Source organism: Marmota marmota, unplaced genomic scaffold (genome assembly GCF_001458135.2).
Source record: "Marmota marmota marmota unplaced genomic scaffold, marMar, whole genome shotgun sequence".
Lineage (NCBI taxonomy): Eukaryota > Metazoa > Chordata > Mammalia > Rodentia > Sciuridae > Marmota > Marmota marmota.
Genome location: NW_026005679.1, coordinates 222002 through 243294, shown reverse-complemented (window position 1 = coordinate 243294; position 21293 = coordinate 222002). Strand labels below are relative to the sequence as shown.

The window sequence follows — 21293 nt, the reverse complement described above, 5'->3', positions numbered from 1 at the left end:
TTTTTTTTTTTTTTTTGTCGTTTTCTTAAGTTATTGGAATAGTCGAATTTTGTGAAGCCAGAATTCAGTCTCCAGTTAGGGTAGATGGCAATAAATGGAGGCCCGATTGGGATTCCAGCATAAATTTTAGAAATTTAGTGGGTTTGGTATTTTTCTCCAGAAGTTAAGCCCAGTTAGGATTTCAGGGTATTATCAGTTAAGTTGGAGAAAATAAGTGAATTAGAAGAAAAACGATGTAACATTAAACTTATAATATCTGGATTTTTTTTTTTTTTTTCCTTTAGAAACAGCAAAAATTTTACTTTCTGCAACTCTGGGGAAAATAAATAGACATAAAAAATGAGAAATTAGAAAATTCAAACTACCACAGAAATTAAGATGATAAGGAATATGTTGCTAAGTTTTGCCCTCTTCCATGGGAAAAGTGATTTATAGATTTTTTTAAAAATTTTTGTATTTTGAAATATTAGGTAAAGATTTTCTGAGTTATATGTCAGGAATCCACACTTGGAGAGTGAGAAAACAAAAGAAAAGTTGTTTTTTATTGTTGTTGGTTTTTGTTTGTTTGTTTAATGGTAAGATTGTTACAAGGTGGGGGGGTGGATTTTTCTACTTTTAAAGAGGCATTTATTTTTTCCAGCTGTTTTGGGACAGATGCAGGGCTTTGACCGCTGCCCCCTGTGGAGCCGCCAGATAATTCTGCCACTTGAAAACACTAGTTTAACTGGGCACACGTTGCCTTAGAATTTGGTAATGGTGGCATCATCTGCTGAGGGGCGCATTTTTTTATGTTAAAAGAATTTTTGAGATGCTCCCAGGAGAGTGAGCACTAAGGAAACAAAATGCAGGGAGATGGTCCTTTGAGAGAAGACTATCCACTTACCCTGGCTCCACAGTTCACAGAGTGGGAAATGACAAAATTTTGGCATGGCCATCCAATCACAGGCCCACTAGCACCAGCATAAACTGTTGGCACTTCCCTGGCAGTATCCCAAGCAGGAACACACCAGGTAAGACCTGGACATCTGGGAAAATTTGGGGAGCAAACACAAGGGCGGGGTCACAGGGCAAACCCAAGCTGGAGTCAGCAGCTGCAGCCATGACCATCAGCCCCGCTTCTCCTGCCTCATGCCAACTGGCCCGTTAGCCAGGGGAATACAAGGTTACCGCTTCAACCTCCCGGACCCTGGGAGAATGGCGAAGTGCCACAAGATGTGGGTCGCAGAGGGACTACAGGTGGGGGAAGGTAGACTGATTGAAGGGAGTATGACCCATTGGGGAAGTTTCCAGGGCACTTACCCCGAGCAGGACCCTATGGTGGGCAACAAGCCCAGCCCCCATGGGGTGAATGTGGATGCAAAGCCCGCCCCAGTAGGGAGAACCCATTTCTTGCACTGCCACAGTGTCAGGTGCAGCCACAGCTGCTGGCAATGGCCATGCCCACTGGCCATATGCTGTTTTCTCACCATGACAACCACTGGCAAAAGCAGACAGTACACGCCAAGCTACCATGGGGTTTGGCCAGATCTGCTGGTAATAGCACATGCGGATACACAAGGTTTCAAACAGGGCTTTTTGGTCCTGGCTTGCAACCATTAACCTGTACTTTCTGTTTCACACAGGGCTGCTCCGGAAGCTACACAGAGCCTACATTTTACTTAAGAATGCCCACCTGTAAATACTAACAAAAGATATCCTTTTCAGGCAAAATTTAGTTTCACGTTCCTGCCTGTATGTGTTCTCAAACTAAAAAAAAAAAAAAAAAATCTGATTTTTATCCCTCACCAGGTTCTTAGAAACTTTTTATAGCTGTTTTATTAAGAAAAGTTGCAGAGGTACTATAGTAATTATAAGAGGTTATAAGGATTAGTGTTCTCCAAATTAATGTTGTACATGACACCTACTTAAAGGATAATATTCTGAGATATAGAGATATTTTAAGACATTCTCTCAGAGATTGGGGGGTTCTACTTAAATTGTTAGGATGAATCAGCTAGTCTATATTCTGGGAAATTACAATAATCAATAAAAAGTATCTAATTTTCATATCTAGCCTCAACTACTATCATCAAAGAAGGGCTTAAAAAATTGAAAGATTGAAGGAACCTCTAAAACTTAATATAGACCAAAACAAATTGAGAGAGATTTTTTAAAAGGTCCAAATAAATGTACTGTAGGGTTTCAGAATGTATGCCAGATGTCTAATCTTACCTAGAGAAATATGCTAGCACTTGGCTAAACAATGAAATAGAAGGCCATCTTAAAAACAGTTTTAAAGGAGATTTATCTTAACCATGTCCCACTAACACAGAATAGGGACAAGCCTGACAGTTTGGAGCAGACAGTTCTCCAGGACAGATTGGTATCTAACAGATAAACAAAATGCCTAAAATATAATTTTAGGGGCTGGGGCTGTAGCTCAATGGTAGAGTGCCTGCCTCACACATGTGAGGCACTGGGTTCAGTCTTCGGCAACACATAAAAATAGAAATATTTTGTGTGCAACTACAACTAAAAAAACAATTTAAAGAGTTTTTAAAAAATCATAATTTTAGTAAGTCTTTAGAAAAATTCTACTATTTTTCATAGAGAGACTTTAAAAAGATAATACAGTACCTTCAACTTATAGGGGGCCACCCATTTGAAAAGATGTGTTTATCTCCAGTTAGTCCTAGATATTCCAAGGGATTTACAAAGGTGAACATAATTCTAGCCAAGTTTAGATGTTACAGCATAGTTAAATGCAGCCCAAATGAAGAAACAGAAAGACAAACGCAGAGATTAAAATGGTAGTCATAGCTCCAAGAGAAATAAATTTCCTGGGTAAAATGTTTGCTCCTAAGTTACAGATTTTGAAACCCCCTTAACATTAAAACAGGGCCTTACTTCAAGCACCTGGCAACAGTTTATTACTGAAAAAGAAAGGAAAAAAAAAAAGTCTGAAAATAGTTATGCCTAAAATATTAGATAAACAGCCATAAATAAATCAGCTCAATAGTCAATAGCATATTTCAATAAAAAAGCTAACATAATAGACCTTTTCTCAACTTTAATAATATCTGACAATGTCCTACATACATTGATATTTTAAAATTATTAAAACCATAATTATACATAATTATTAGCTAATTTTACTACATTAAATAAGGTATTAAGGGTGTTCATACAACTGTTTTTTTTTTAATGCACAAAGATTATTTGTAATAGATCCCTAAAAATGTTATTGCTAGCTCAGTGTCATATAAATTCTAAATTAGATCACTGTCTTAAACCACATTGTGGACTTGTTTTTACCCATTAACATTTGAGATACTAATTCCCCCTACTTAGGTCAGCACTAAGTTGATAACCATAATGCCAGTTTTTCATGGATTCATAGATAAAAGACTGTTCATTTCTCTATTTCATTCTTTATTAATTGTAATAAACAAAATATCTTCTCTAGGCTTATTTAACATATGTACTTCCTATTTTGGATAGATGTCTATATATTTCTCATGTCCCTAGTAAAGACCACCAATACTACATTAATATCTCTTGTCTCTTGCTTCTTTCCAAATTAAGATAAATATTTAAGTTAATCTAGAGCTAATTTCAGCCTGCAAATATTTATATACAACTTATTGTATTCTTTATTTTTGGTAATTCTGTTAAAGTCAAAATCAAGTCATACATTTAGTAAAGGGTAAGTTTCTATTTACCTTGTTCCCATTAAATAACTTCTGTCAAGTTTCACAACCAGCTAGAGATAATAAATCTTTTCTTATTATTTAAATACTTGTACTACATTAAACATTGCCTGTATAACTTAAAACTAATGATACTATGGCTTATGCCAAGCCTCTACTCAATTTTTATTAAATAAAAAGATGGGAAAAGAGAACCCCACGACACATAATAGATGTTACAAAATATTTTTTAAATTTTTCTTAATTGTGATATTGGGAGTCTTACTTCTTCTGAACATGATTAGTAAGTTAAATCAAATTTCAAAAGAGTTTAAACTGGTCATTGTGGAAAGGTTGAAAAACCTCACACAGGAAGATAAATTTCCAGCTGCATAGTTTACAGCCATGCAGCTTCATGGGCTTGTCAGGTAAGTAAAAATTATGAACAAACATCCATGGACCCATTTCTAAAGTCCACCCTCAAAGAAAAATAAACACACACACACACACACACACACACATTGTAGTTAGACACAATACTTTTATTTTATTTATCTTTATGTGGTGCTAAGAATTGAACCCAGTGCCTTGTACATGCTAAGCAAGTGCTCTACCACTGACCCACAAACACAGCCCCTCAGGTCCACCTTTGATGTTCCTTGCAGTGAAGACTGGAAAGTCTAGGCATGCAACTAGATGAATTTTACTGATTGTAATCGTCAGTTATAGCTATATGTTGATCTTATGGTAATCAGGCTGTCTGGCAGTATCTTTTGAGAAAAAGACAGTATATGATAACCCTAAACAAGCCAATTATGCTGATCCTTACAAATTAAGACTATATATATATATATAATTGTCAAAATAGAAAGATAGTTGAAATAGAAATTTTCTATATAGGCCAGTTATTTACATAAAATATCCAACAATGTATTATTGCCCTAATAATTCTGTAATAGAAATTGGCACATTTTCTAAATGGATAGGTTTGGCCTATGTATTGTCAATATAACATAAGGTGTCTAGAAATGGTCTCCTACAATGACATGAAGATGACATAACTCTTAGAAACCTGAATTTTCAGTGAGACAGCACTCAAAAGGATGTTTTGATGTTTGACTTCTACCTTCAGAGTGTTTACATTACTGTCAGAACTAAAAGACTCCTTAAATGTGAGAATTGGAAAGATGGTTAAATATTCTGTAACCTATAAAAGGTACAACTTGCCTAATTGTATCACTTTTTATAGTAGGATGAAAAGGACATTGATCCTCATCAATGTCTCTTTGTCCTGTTGCCAGCTAGCATGCTGAAGTTAAAATTCAGGCCTTGAAACAGGTGCATGCCAATTAACCAGACCTAGGCAAGTTCTTAATCTCATGATCAATGAAGTGACTACTTAAAATATTCATTGTTCCTATACTACATCTTCTGTGGCTATGTTTTAAAACTTATAACATGTAAATTTTCTTAATAATTTGACTTAAATTACTTCCAAGAACCTTCATAGTCAGGTAAGTGCTAATGGAAGGATTGAAACTAAGTTAAATGTTCTAGAAGCCACTGTAATGAGTAATGCAAATGACCCCTCTGCTCTAGGATTTGCGGAAAGGCTTAAATGCTATGCCAAATAAAAATGTCTGTGTTACTATGGCCAAACAGAATGCTTCCAAATAAAATTGGGAAAAGATTAAAAATCTTCTGATGAGTTTTTGGCAGAGTAATCATAATAACCTGGATCTTCCAAAGCTAATTAAATGACCTTAATCCTAAATATGCTGAAACATTCTATATAGTATATTATTGAGATGATATGTTTTCTACTAATTTTATTTATATCTCAAGAGTAGGTCATGATCTTCTCAGAACAAGAGTCTAGTGATTACAACATAAATTCCCAGTTGCCTTTTTTTTTTAAATTTTAAGAAAAGGGAAATATGTCAGGAGCTGCCCTGGATACAAGATCCCTTTCAGTCCTGATGCACCAGGTTCTGAACATATTGTCTTTAGTCTGGCACAGTAGTGCCAGGTCACAGTAATTTGGGTATTACCCTAGCTCGGAAAACAAGGTGTGGCTCCAGAATTAGGTGTTATCCACTGAGGTTGAGTTACACTCATCTGTTCCTTTATAATCTTACTCCTTTGCCATTTGGGGGATAGAATGTTTTGTGGAATCTTCCCTTGTATGTCTCCTATATAAGAATAAACAATTTCAGTGCCTCTCTCTCTTCCCATGAACCTTTAAGGTCACAGATTTTGAGATGGTACTTTTGTGTGTTTGTATGCTTTCTTTGTTGGTTTCTTAATTTTTTAATAGTCAGATTTTGTGAAGCCAGCATTAGGTCACCAGCTAGGATTGATGGTGATAACAGACATTTTAGATCTAAAAAGATATTTATTACAAATCTAAAATTACATCTTTGTTGTTATTTTTTTATTTGTCAAGTTGCACTTTTCTTCTTTCTTCTCTCATGAAATGATCACATAGAGAAAGCAAAATCTTTAGGAACTGCCATCCAGTTCTTGGAGAAAAGTTAGAAATACTGCAACCATTTAAAAATGTAACATGGGGAAAAATAGTTGATAAAGCAAAGAGGTAATTCTGGTATTCAGAATATGAATAGAGCCAGGTGCAGTGACCATACCTGAAATCCCATTGTCTTGGGAGGCTGAGGCTGGAGGATAATGATTCAAAGCCAGCCTCAGCAAGGGTGAGGGGCTAAGCAATTCCGTGAGACCCTGCCTCTAAATGAAATATAAATAAGGCTGGGAATGTGGCTCAGAGGTTGAGTGCCCATGAATTCAATTTCTGGTACACCCCTCAAAAAAAAAAAGTGAATATAAACAGAAACCTGGAGATGTAGGAATTCATTCTGAGACTGAAGGGCTGCCATATTAATATATTTATAGATCTAATTTTCAACCAAAAATATCAAAAAGTTGTACGAAGAAACTGGACATGTGGTACATTCAAAGGCTGAATAAACAATAAACCAATAGAATCCATCTCTCAGGAATGGCACTCCCCAATCATAAAATATTTCTGCTGCAGCCCCGAAACATGATAGCAACCACATGGCTTGTACTTTAAAGATGGGGGCGTGGTTTGTATGTGATTTTATGGCAGCATTAAGGCACATAAGGATTTTTAAAAAATGTTCCAGGACAATAGTGGCCCAAACAAAGAACATTTTTTTTTTTAGTGTCGTTTTACTTTTGAAAGAAAATGATGGGCTTTGTTCAAAGATAATTCTCTTCATTTCCCATGTATGCAAACATAGGAGAATGAATTTGCTGTTTTTGTTATGGACTGTTGGTTCAAGGTGGTTTATGCTAATGAAGAGCCTTGGATAACATCAACTTTAAGAAAACATTTTAGTGCAGAGGGATTTGAGACTTCAGCAAGGGAAGAACAACACCCAACACATCAAAGGTTTTGGAGATCCAAGGAAAATACTGTGCCTGAAGTCTTCAACCTACATGGAGAGAGGCCCTTAAAGCCAATTGTACAGACTTCAAAAGAGAAGTGATGGATGGGCCATTGAGGGGTTTCATTAATCATTCCATGCTTCATCCATGATGAATATTGATTGCCAACATCCTGGATAATTCTTTTCTGAAATACATCATCATGACTTAAAGCTAAAGCCAACTCTAAACTTGCCCCCCCCCACCTTTTTTTTAACCGTAGATTGAACTCAGGGGTACTTAGCCTCTGAACAACACACCAAACTCTATTTTGTATTTTACTTAAACTGTGTCTCACTGAGTTTCTTGGGGCCTCACCGAGTTGCTGAGCCTGTGTTCAAATTCATGATCCTTCTGCCTCAGCCTCCTGAGTTGTGGGGATTACAGGTGTGAACCACTGTGCCCAGGAAATTTGTTGCATTCTTATGACCATGTCACAGTCATTGTGCCCTGTAATGTATCACTGCCTTATCTCCAGATTGTGCTTGTAGGATTGGTAAAAGGTCTAGGTTCTGTGTGTTCATATTGACATTGGGACAGCTGTGCCCCAAACTTTATTGTTTAAAAATACAGAATAAGAATGTAGATCAAAGTGAAATAAAATATGATGTGAGGAAGCTGAAATCAGAATCATGGAGGGAGTATGGAATTGGGACCTCCTACTCAAGAGGCAAGAGTCTTCTCATCTCACTTGAATATAGCAGAAAGGCTTGTGTATTAGCCTGTTGTCTTCTTCTATGACAAAACCCAGGAGACTGGGTACTTTACAGAAAGAAGAACATTATTTCATAGTTTTGAGCCCTCACAAGTATGCCACCCACATGGGCTCAATTCCTGAGTGGCCCTGTGCTGTCATAAGGGGGTGACTGGCATCATTGTAGAAATGTATGTGAGAGAAATCACATGTGAGTTTCGAAGGTAAAGAGTAGACTAGGGGAAGTTCTGTCTTTTATAACACCCCTTTCAGAATTAGCCAGGGGCCCAAAAGAATTATCTTGATCACTTCAATTGGCAAACTTCTCAAAGGCCTGTCACCTCCAACAGGCCTTGCCTCATAAGGGCCCTATCACCTCTTAACACTGCAACACTGGACATCAGGCTTCCAATAGAAAAACCTTGGGAGACACACCACATCCAATGGGAAGGTAATGCATTTCTATAACAGGGTCAACACTTTCAAAATTTTATGAAAATGGACATAAAGGCATAGGCAGCAGTGAACTCAACCCAGAAAAGAAAGAACTAGAAATTCCTTTGCAGAAAACCTAAAGACCAACCTCAGCATAGACTAAATTTGCTTCATACAACTATTTCTGATAAACACAGCATACTGGTACTCAGGAGAATGGGAAGTCACTAGACAAATGCAGGGGGAGAAATAAGGTTGTAGGTTTAGACTGCAAACAGGGGACAACATACCCAGGCAGAAACCATGGAGAAACTTTCTTGTGATAGAAAGTCTTGTGACAGCTTAATCCCAGCTCTGGGATTTGAGTGCTTCTTCAAACATTCCTACTATTAGAGATTTCTCTCCCTATGCATTTTTTTATTCCTGCCTTCAGGTCACATATGACTCCCTGGGCATATGGAGCTGCCTAGGGTACTGCTCAAACATTCACATTTTGAGAATAGTCAAGTTGGCACATAAACTTGGGAAGACTTGACTTTCCTGGAGACATCAATTTCATAGAAATTGGCTCCACATGAAATCCATATAAAAATCTACCTACCCATGGCTGTAGGTAAAAACACACCAAATAGTAAATACTCAGGGTGAACAATTCAGAAAATCTTGTATATGATATATTGACTATGTTAAAGGTACTGTATTCCAGTTAGGAGTTTTGTTGCATGATTAGATCATGACTGTTCTTGACATGGGGGAATATATGTATCTATTTGAGATAAGAGATAAATGAGTTTGTTCAATTGTAGTGACAATTTCACTCTATCTTATGGTATTGTTTTGTTTACCTTAAAATGCACAGTAAAATTTGTTTTCAAAAATTTGGTCAAGTACTTGAGTAGATATATTTTCAAAAAAGACAAAGTGCTCAGTAGATACATTAAATATGCTCATAGTGACACTAATCAGTAAAATGCTCAAAAATATGAGGAGATATTACCTCACTATTTTGGGCGGGTTAATATTAAAAATACCAGAGATAACAAGTATTGGCAGTAATATGGAGCAAAGAGAACCTTGGGCAGGTTATTTGTGAGATTATGTAAATCGACACACCCACCATGGAAAACTACGTAAAGGTGCCTTGGAAAATTGAGAGTAAAACTTACACGTGATACACCAATCCCCCTCCCTGGAATGCATCTAAAAGAAAATAATTTATCTCTCACAGAGACATCTGCATCTCCATGTTTCTTGCAGTACTGTTCACAACAAGCAAGACAGAAGCAAGGAAAGACGTAGCGTCCACCAGTGGATGACTGTGTGTAGGTGATGTGGAATGTCCACTAACGTTCAATGGAATGTTATTGAGCCTTCTAAATAGGTAAATTTTGTCCCTGTGCTGATGTAAGTGAACACTGAGGACAGTATTGTGACATAAATCAGACAAGATTACAGTTTGATCTCTCTTATGTGACATCTAATAAATCAACTTCATAGAAATAGAGTGGAATGGTGGTTGTAAAGAGGTGGGTAGTGAGGGACACAGGGAGGTTGTTTAAAGTGCACAAAATTCCATTCTAACATCGATAAATTTGGGGGATCTGCTGTATAACATGGAGAATGAAGTTAATAATACATTTTTGTATACTTGATATTTGCTGTGAGATCTTAAATATCCTCACCACACATACATCTTAAGTGATAGATATGTTAATTAAGAGGCTCTGGTAAGCAGTTTACAATATCTACTTATGAAAGCTCCATGTGTTGTACACCATGTATGTGTACAAATGTATTTGTCGGTCACACCTCAGCAGAGCAGGACTGAGTCTGCACATACCCTATTTTCAAGCATGCTTGGTTCTTCATTCTGAGCTGCAGCCTTCACACTGAACTTCCACCCATCCCTCACAGCCATGAAGACATTCCACATCCCAACTCTCACATGCACAACTGTGTCCTGACATTTAATGTTCATTTTTCTGTGGTGCCTATCCTAGGGACCTCAGAACTGTCCTTCTTCCTCCCATTACCCCAAGACCCATTATCAGTTCTCTTCTTTTTTATTTGCTTTCAATTCCATTACCTCAGTCCATCCCCATAGCTCCTGGGTCCTACACAACCAAATGTCCAAGATCAACTCTCAGTCCATCCCCATAGCTCCTGGGTCCTACACAACCAAATGTCCAAGATCAAACTCCAAACTGATTGCCACCAACCCCACCATCCTCCACCTTTCTTCTGGTTGCATGCCTCTTTATATCACTTCTTTCCTGTGTGCCTGGTTTTAAATCAAGACACTTTTCCTTTTTTCCACTGGTATTGTTTTGTGTCCCTTAGTTATACCACATGGTTGTAAAGACTCATACTTAGTCTTAATATCTAGAAGTGTACATCTTTTAGTTTGCTTTTCCTGGTGTTTCTCTTGCACTTTGGGCCATCACGGCCTCCTTAGCTCTCTACCTACTTTGTCTCCCCCCCCTCAATACTCTTGTCATTTGTCTCTTCCAAGAAACATTGTGTCTCTCTAGATACACCTCTTTGTCATATTCTGGGCCTGTTTTGGACAAGTACTTAATCCAGGACCTGATACCCCAGCTTTATTCACAACTTCTCACCACACGTATGTATGAATGCCTCTGAGGCATTGAATCTTCTACAAATTTTTCAATCCGGTGAGCTTCAACATTTTTCATGTTCACTCTTCATCCTCAGGACCACCTTAATTCCTGTGAAACCATGTACCCCATGTATCTTGTACCTTCTGGGCCCTATGTCTTTATGTTCCTTGGCTTTTTACCCATGTGTGCCTACACCTAGTCATGCCAATGAGCTTTTCCTGGATACTTAATGAACTTTGTCTGTGTCCTCTACATTACAGGATTTGCACAATCAAATTTCCCAATCCCCCTATTCCCCATGTTCTTATTTAGTACCACTTCAATCTAATACCAGTTTACTGTTACTACACAAAACATACCTGCATTTATACCACAGGTTTTCACCTGTATGATAAATCTCACAGCATTTGTTAAGGTGACATATTGTAAATAGTGTCCTTGCAGGATTGGAGAGATTTATAATAATTGAAAGGGTTTTTGTACTGTGTTCACCCATCATACTTGCTGCAGAATTAATGTTAGCAGCCCTGGCATATCTTAGAGTTACAGATATGTTGGCTTAAGCAGGTCAAACCATCTTATCCTGTTGCTGTCATTGGTGAGTGAGAATTTTTCTACATTTTTTATGGATATTGTTTTGTTTCTCCCTCCTGTCAGTAAGAGGTAAATATTGGTAGAGCATATTTATTCACAAAATTATGATATGAATTGACATCCAATTATGCAAATGAGTCCAATTAATTAACCCATATTTGTGCAGATGAATTCAGTGACTTTCAAAGTGAACAACTAGCATCACCTAAATTTCTCTAAACAACAAATTCTATGAAATATATGGATTCAGATGACTGAAAAAATCCTAGTATTTCAACTTTCAAATGCCACACATGTGCCAGTTTGCATGAATGTCTCCTGTTATAAATATCATTCACTAACCTTGCTTCCTTGAAACAAATTTACTTAGGTATTAATTAACTCACATTTTTATCTTCTTAAATCAGTGAATATTTGCTTCTGCCATACAATCTTTCATGTTTTATGTTCCGAAGCTGAGGATATAACCTGGGAATGTGGCACAATTACTGTGATAGCACTTGTTTTCCTAACACACAATAAATGAGTCAGGGTGTAGCTCTACAGATGTGGAACCAGTCCTGTCTCATTGCACATAACTCACCATGGGACATGTGCCTCAGAGCTATAGTTCCAACTCAATGCATTTGCAGTTATTAAAATATTTAAATGTTCCTTTATATAATTGACATTGCATATTGTATTAGTCAGGGTTCTCTAGAGGAACAGAATCAACAGGAAGTACAATTATAAAAGGATAATTTATAAGATTGGCTTATATTACTGGAAGGTGGATAGTCAACAATGGCCATCTGCAGGTCAGACAGCTGGAAGGAAGAATCAGTAGATGCAAAGTCCAAGAGGTTGAAGCCTGGGCCTGAACAAGAGAGATTAGCAGTGCTACTCTAGTTTGAAACCAAAGGTTTCTGGAGAATCACCTTTGGAAGAGTAAAGAAGCAAGAGTCTGATATCCTCAGATGATGGTAGCAGCAATCAAGAACCCATTCAAGAAAAAGTCAACCATGCATCTGCTGCTGCTTCCTTGTTCTTCCAACTTTTATTCCATCCAAGTCATCATCATATTTGGTGCAGCCCATTCTTAGGGAGGGTCTCCATTTCAGTTGGCTATCCCACATGCCAACCATTTCTAGACACATAGACATACCCATAATCCTCTTAATCCTAGGTATCTCTTAATCTGATGAAGCTGACAATTCAAATTAACCATTACACATGTAGAATAAATATTTATAATCAATGGGAAACTTTTTTTCCAATAATAAATTCCAAAATACTACTAGTTTAGAAGATAGTAGGAATATAGAAAAACAAATAGAAAAAAAAAAAAAAACAGAACTTGATTAATAGAAGAACTCCACTTACTAGCTTTAGGGAAACATGGTGGTTCATGGCACCCTCTCTTTAAACACTGACAATTTCAAAACCCCTCTCTGCACCTAATCAGAGTAAGACTTTGAGACTTAACCTCTGTGTACCCAAATTCTCCTTGTAATCATGAAAGTAATCTCAGCCCCTGCTTCATGTTGAGAAGATTAAAAAATCACCATGTGCTGCATTTAGAGCAGGGATTTTTACACATTTTGTGGTTTAATTCTTAATTAAAGCATCATGAAACCTGCTAGTGAGAATGAAACCTTAAGTTCAATTTTGCAATTCCCACTTGAGAGAGGGCAATGTTGGATTTTGGTTGACAGGACACAGATAGCCCAGAACTCCCATTCCCCTGCAGGACCCTCTGGGAACTGGCAGGATGGCAGCCAGTGATGAGGCTGTAGGAATCATCTTCCTGTCACAGACTGTGGTTGGAGTTCTGGGCAATTTCTGTCTTATCTATTACCTGTTATTTTCTTCACTGGGTGCAGGTTAAGGCCTACAAATTTGATTCTTAAGCACTTGATGTGGTCAATTTGTTAATTCTCCTGCATAAAGAAAGTCCCCAGACAGGGGCACTTTTCAGTTTGGAAGTTTTCCTTGGTGATTTTGGATGTAAGCTGCTTTTCAATGTTAACAGGATGGGCAGTGATGAGTCCATTGTTACCATATGCCTTCTAAGTGTCTTCCAGGCTACCATTTTCAGCCCAGTGAATTCAGATGGGCAGAGCTTTAAAGTGAAAACTCCCAGTACATTGGTACCTCCTTATACCTGAGCTGGATCCTGTAACTCCTTGTAAGTATGCCTTTCTTACTTACATGACTGGGAAAGGGAGCTCCAAAAATGTCAAGATCTTGGTAGATTTTCTGGTGCTCTAATGACAAAGCCCTAGAATCATTGCTTGCAGCAATCCTGTCACTCCCTGATGCTGTGTGTGTGTGTGTGTGTGTGTGTGTGTGTAAGCGGGGGTGCTCATGCTCTAGGCCAGCAGCTCCATGGTGCACATTCTGCACAGGCATTACCAGAGAATGCAGCATGTCTGCCCAGGTCCTCCCCTGAGTACAACAAAACAATTCTTGTCCTAGTGAGCTCTTTTGTATTTTTATACACTTTCCAGTATCTTAAATAATCCCAAATTGTTCCTGATAATTTTGGCTGCAATAATCTCTGGGTGCTTCCCAGCTTTCAACCCCTTTTTGCTAATAATCAAAGACACCAGCACATTCAGGCTAGTTTGCATGTATAAAAAAAATCTTAAATTTCTAATTTATGAGGAAAATGTAAAATATGTACTCTATAAGGTTTTGTACAATTTGTCATATCATTTGTGAGTGGTGGTTTAGACACATACCCTCGTATGTTATAAATGTGTGTGTATGGTTTTATATGTGTTTGTGAACATGAACATGCACACATGCATATATCTTGATTGTTATGATCTGTCAATAATAATTCTGAAAAATTATATGTAAATTTTATACTTAATTAAAACTATTTCAAACTGATTTCACATAATTTCATATTTTCTTGTTTTTCTGATAGATTAGTCATGTTAAAAATGTGGAAAGAATTTTTCATTTGTCTACTTTCATGTTTATGTCTTAGCTCTGTGTTAATGTACTCCAATGATATTTGCCTTTAGCAGGTAAATTTAGTTATTTTTAATACAGTATAAGGAAAGTAAAAAGAGAAACAGAGACAAGATGCAGCAGAAAGGTAGTTGCTCGTCCAAGCAGCTGCATTTATTTATACCAATAGGTTACATTAGGTCATTACTGCCATAACTACATTATAGTTTATGGTATCAGTAAAGTGGCTTATTCTGCAGTTACATTCTACAGTTACAATATGCAATGTTAGGAGCTTTGTGCAGCTCTCAAGAAAGTCCATTGTCTGAAGTTACTGTTAGATGGGCAGATCCAGGATCAGCAGAGCTCAGTGAAACATTGTGGTTATCTAGCAAGCAAGTTCCTTTATTCACAGGAGCTATGTGCCTGAGATCAAAGTCAAGGCTGATAAGACTATAGAACAGAGCAGGGCATTGCCATTACTGCTAGATGGTTCACATGTATTCGTTATCTTACTAGTTCCTAGTAAAAACACTGCAGGACATTCTAAGGGTAGTAAAATAGTGTTTGTTACTCCCGAGGAGTTTGCTCACCAGAGGAATGTTCCTCTATAATATTTCCAAGATCAGAATCCCTACAATATAGAAATGGACAGAATGGGAAGCAATTGTCCACTAAAAACCCCTGCTCTGTTTCATATATTTCATGTCCACCTTGATAATATACATTAGGTGTAATTTTTTATTGTTACAAATGATTTTTAAATCACCAATAAACCATCAAAGCAGCTTTATGTACAAATCAGTCATAAATTACTAAGTAAAATTTTATAAAGTATATACACTTTTGCCTTCAGCTTCTTCTACATCAAAATACAATCTTGTCCATCTCAAAGATTCCTCTTTGTGCCTCTACCATAATCATATTCAACAGGGACCAGTATGTGACATTAAATACCATAGATCACTTTCATTTTTTGTACTTTCTATAAATGAAAATGATCAGCTTCAACTTTTTTATATTTGACTTAGAAAATTGTATTTTAATTGTAGTTTGTATTTTCATATTTGGTTGGTAATAGAATTCAACTGCAGGAATATTAATTACTTCATGCCTTCCTCTCTGGACACATAAGTCCTCCCCCCTCAAAAAAAAATGTTCCATGTGCTGGAAGCTTTGCACCCAGTGTGAAGGTTTTGGAGGAGGTGGAAACTTTGACGTGTGGATGTAAGCACAAGGTGGCTGGGTCATTGAGAGGTCATGCTTAAAGGGATAAATGGTAATGTCTGGAGTATATCAGTTCCCATGAAATTGGGCTGTCTTACAGAGTGTTCTGGTGTCTCTGCTCTCTCGCTCCCTGTCCTGTCCTGTGGTCTATTCTGTATGTGCTCCCACTATTGTGATTTCACCTACTCGTAATTCCTCAAAGAGTTGAGCAGATGCTGGCACCATACTCTGGCATCTCCAGAACTGTAGGTCACTAAATTTCTTTGTCAAGTACTCAGTCTTGGGTATTTGGTTATTGCAACAGAAAAAGATAACATGACATGGTCATTTTTTAGTTTGAAGTATCATGATGAGGACTCACCTATAGTTTCACAGTGTGTTTTTAATGATAATTGTAAGAGTTTCTGCTGTTATGTGTGTAAAGGTGATTGATTCATTGATTATAGGTTTACATCTCCTTGGCTTTAGAATATACTGACTGAGTTTATCAAATGTTTGTATGAGATTCAACCAAGTAGAAGCTCTTATTTTAATAGAAATACTTTTATATGTCTTTATTTAATGTTAATAACATAGGTTCTGTTAAACATAGATGCATATACTAAGACATACATGCATAGGGAGGTGGTTCCCTTCATTTTCTTCAAGGACATCAATTAATAACTTAAAAATTTACATCATAAAACCATTCAGAATCAGCTTTTTATATATGTTGGTAGTTATTTAAGTCTTTTAAAAAAGTAAACAATAAATTTCAATGTTTTCTGAAAATGTACAGTAGATACTTTTTTCTCTCATTTATCATCATATATTCTATATTTTAAAACATCTGGGAAATTATTTTGAGAAGTTTTGCCCTAAGACATGGTAGCTATTTGAGAGACAAGTATGCCTAACCTGATTTGAAGAATGTGCACATTGTATTCAAATATCGTGTGATACCCTATGAATATGTACAATTTTTAGTATCATTTAATAATAAATACCTTTGGCTGGCCAGAGTGGTGCATGCCTATAATCCCAGTGGCTTGGGAGGCTGAGCTAGAAGGATGAAAGTTTAAGACTAGTCTCAGAAAATAAGTGAAGCACTAAGCAACTTAGCTAGAGCCTGTCTACAAATAAAAAGGCCTGCAGATGTGGATCAGTAGTGAACAGCTCCTGGGTCAATCCTTGCTACCAGTAATAACAATAGTAAATTAATCAATTAAAACTTTCCTTTTGTTTCATAGTGTCATTGGCTCACATACTTACTGTCTTCAATTCCAGCAGTAATGTAAAAAGAACCTCTCATACCTTATATCTCTGACTGTGTCCTCTGCTGCATCTCTGTATTCTGCTTTAAGGGCCCATGTAAATAGAGTAGGACAATCAGATACCAGTGTGTATGCCAGTGTATAAGAGAAAAATATCTCCCCCTCTATGATCTGCCAATCAGCAGTCTTAGCATCATCTTTAAACCCCAGTTAACCCAATGTAACCTCAGGAGTGACTGCAAGAGCATTCTCCAAGTTGTCTTGGAACAACCCTGTTCACAGTCCCACATTATCCCTTGTAGTTCTCAGGACAACTGCAAAATATACTGAGAAGGTAACACCATAAGCTAGGAAGAAACTAAGTGGAACAACATAACTTCTATTCCAGTTTTCCTAGAATCAGTATGTCCTTTAATGATTTAGAGTGTTGTGGTTCTAGGGCATAAAACCCAAGGTGGACATCTTCCTGGGGTCCTTCAGCTTTGGTGTAAGTGGAGCATACTTGGATGAAACTGAATCCTCTGTGTGGAGCCTTCATGACTGCCAGGGACAAGCTTGGAATGAATCCAAAGCTTCTGCATGCCCTTGCTCCCTGTCCATAAGTAATAAACCTGTCTCATGTACCCAGGGTGTGTGGATGTTCTGTTTCATCAGACTAAAAGAAGTTGATTTCCAGTCCAAAGTGAATTTGCTTTACAATAATATCTGGGGTTGGGAATTTTCTATGGCATGTTTTTGAATTTTAAAAACCATAGAAATTGTAAATATACCTACAAAAATTTACCCTTAATGAGTATTAGGAAAAATAATAAGAGGACACAGAAACAAGATGTAGAGGCAGGAAGAAAAATGGCTGTTTTTTCCAAGTGACAATGTTTATTTACACTGATAGGTTACATTAGGTAATTAGGACCATAATTACATTTTTATTGCTTAGAGTACCAGTAACATTGTTTATTCTGCAGTTATATTCCACAGTTACAATATGCAAAGTCAGGAGCTTTGTGCAGCTCTTAAGAAATTCATTGACTAAAGTAACTTTTAAGCGGGCAGATCCAGGAACAAGGGAGCTTATTGAAACATTGTAGTTATCCCAGCAAGCAAGTTCCTTTATTCCCAGGAATTATATGCCTAAAATCAAGGTTGAGACTGAGAAGACTCTAACACAGAGCTTCTTCATAAGGGACATTGCTACAGCAGAGAGGCATCCCATGGCTTTACAAAAAAATTTTCCAGCAGCCAGGCATCTTGTGTCTTTACAGAGAAACTTCCTAGCAGCCAGGCTTTCTGTGCCTTTGCAGAGAAACTTTCTACCTAGCAAGCATGCCATAATCATGAAGTTTATCAGAGACCCCAATCCCAAACACAGAACCCTCATAGATGAGCCCTGTGATGATTTACTAAAAGAAAGAACAGGGGGGCTGGGGATGTGTCTCAAGCGGTAGCGCGCTCACCTGGCATGCGTGCGGCCCGGGTTCCATCCTCATTACCACATACAAAGATGTTGTGTCCGCCGATAGCTAAAAAATAAATATTAAAATTCTCTCTCTCTCTCTCCCTCTCTCCCTCTCTCCCTCTCTCTTTAAAAAAAAAAAAGAAAGAAAGAACAGAGGCGGTGGATTAGACTTACACTTTTAGCTTGTCTTTTTGTTTCATTTTTATAATAATATTATATATATGTAGATATAGATAGATGGATAGATAGATATTGAAGCTTATAAAGCTTAAATATTGTGTGCCATTTTAGTTTTTGTTCTTTATTGAAATATCATTAATGTGTGTTTAAGGAATGCAATGATTATATATATATATATACATACATACATACACACACACATATACACACATATATGTGTATACATACATATATACACATATGTCTATGTTTGTTTATATATATATATATATATATATATATATATATATATATATATATATATCTCCATAGGCAACAGAAACATTATAAATGTTTAAAAATTTTACTTTTAGTTGTTCTTGCTAATTATTGTTTATTTACAAAACAATGAAATTTGAACTACAATTATAACATATGGTGCATGTTAGTGACATTAGCATATCTTATCACCTTAAGCACAATAGTTATTTTAAACCTCAGTAAGTGTTTTAAAGAATTCCTTGGCCAGACGTGGTGATGCACACCTTTAATCCCAGAGACTCAGGAGGCTGGACAGAAAGATTGCTAGTTTGAGACCAGCCTCAGCAATACAATGAGGCTCTAAGGAACTTATCAAGAACTTCTCTCAAAATAAAACATTAAAAAGAGCTGGTAATTTGGCCCCAGTGGTTAAGTGCCTCTGGGTTAAATCCCTGATTAAAAAAAAAATCTAGAAATGTATCAGTGGAAGAAAATGGGCAGTGGAAAAATAAGCTGCCCAACTCTGTTATTTTTTTTTATACCAGTGATTGAACCCAGAGGAACTTAAACACTGAGTCACATCTCTAGACCCTTTTAATATTTTATTAAGAGACAGGGACTCACTGAGTTTCTTAGGGCCTCACTAAGTTGCTAAGACTGGCTTTGAACACATAATCCTTCTGCTTCAGCCTCCCAAGCCACTAGCATTACAGGCATGCATCACAAAGTACAGCTCTGGCAAATTTATTTTTCACAAGGTTCTCAAGTTAATTCAAGTGAGAATAGCATCTTCCACAAATAGGAATAAAATTGCATATTTAATGCAAAAGAGTGATAATGTATTTTACATGGGATTATATAAATAATTAACTCAGAATCATTCTGGACTTAAATATAACAGCTAAATTTATTTAAAAAAATAAAAATAAAAATAGTACTGAATCAAATGTTCTTGAATTAGACTGACCAGTGGAGCCTTAGATATGCTTCAAAAATACATACACACAAATAAATAAATAAATTTGACTTTAAAATTTTTCTGTGAAATTTTATTCTAAACAATAGAATGCATAGATTTTAAATTAGTGATATGAATCAAAATAACTGCAGATTAAATGATATTAATATAGTTGTTCCTGTAGTACCATCATTGAGATTTCAGAGAATGAATAAGTTATGTGATCTCCTTGCTTCAGGTTCCCAATTTGTCAAATTGCTATAATTCTCTTCTCTGAAAGATACTGTAGATTGTTCCTACTCTATTTAAAGATACTGTAGATTGTTCCTACTCACAGTTCATTGTATAAAATATAAACTGCAATTATAATTTTATAGGAAAATTTGACACTTAATATTCCATAAGATTCAACTGCTATTTTCTCTTAATCAATAGCACTAATGGAATAGCATTACAATTTTATTTGGAGTCCAAAATGACTAGATATTACTTAGAGAATATAATTGAATCATTAGCAGGTCTGTTCTTTTAAGGCTTTTCTATTTTTCAAATGTTTTCTTTTTAATTGGAATATAACAATTGAACATGCTTATGGCATACAGTTTGATATGTTGGCATAAGTATACACTGTGTAATGATTAAATCAGGGCAATACACAATTTTTTTCTGTGCAGAAAGAAAAAGGAAAGTAAAGACAATTACATTAGGTGTTTTGGTTTGTGTGGTTTTGAAGATCTGCTTATACTCACTTTTTAGCACTCACTGACGTTTTTGAGAAGCCAGTTGAGTTCAAAGCCCAGCCTCCTCTTTTCTCTGGCTCTTACAGTGCACTGCCACTTTGTACCCTTCAGAATCACCCTAGAGCAAGGAACCCTACCTACAGGGAAACTGTATACATCCCAGGACACACAAAATTATTGAGACTGATCAGTCAACATCAAGCTCTACTGTCTAGCTGACCTCCTACAAACTATATTTCCTCTACAGATCTGATTTGTTTTACCCTGTCACTGGCTAAAACCCCCTGGCAGAAATCTTGTGTGTTCAATATCATAACTTACAAGTAGGGGTGACTTTTGTCTGTACAAATGTCATTGTTTTGGGTCCTGAGAACAAATAATTGTCCAATATTTTTTTTAAAAAAAATAAACCTAAGAAATGAAGGAAAAAAATGTGAAGATTGTAGAAAAGTTTCCAGACCCCTTTGATAACAATATAAAATCTTGCATTCGCTATGGAAAATACCTTGGTGGTTTCTTGATAAAATACTAAAATAAGCAGAACCCTCCCCTAAAAAGTTCCATAAATAACTGAAAGCATGTGCTCAAATGAGTTCTCATTAACACATGAGTATTTATAACTGAATGAGACTCAATGGTAAAAACAACACAATATTAATGGACAATAGAAAATTGGTATGTCTGCATTGTAATATTATTCAGCAATATTATTTGGCAGTTCTAGAACTGAACTCAGGGTCTTGTGCCTACTAGGAAAGCACTTTACCTCTGAGATACAACTTAAGTCACATCCAGCAATCATGGTTAGTGAGAGCACTA

The 21293-nt window shown here is 36.6% G+C and overlaps 1 protein-coding gene across 1 annotated transcript in view; it reads left to right on the top strand.

The window, feature by feature from the left end:
- LOC107160840 (zinc finger protein 239-like) overlaps positions 1-21293 on the top strand; it is an 81440-nt gene that overhangs the window by 59334 nt on the left and 813 nt on the right. The window contains 3 exon segments of the mRNA XM_048797581.1: positions 1623-1691; positions 5156-5182; positions 9523-13647. Of these exon segments, the coding sequence (XP_048653538.1) occupies positions 1623-1662 (40 nt within the window). The 3' untranslated portion in view covers positions 1663-1691; positions 5156-5182; positions 9523-13647.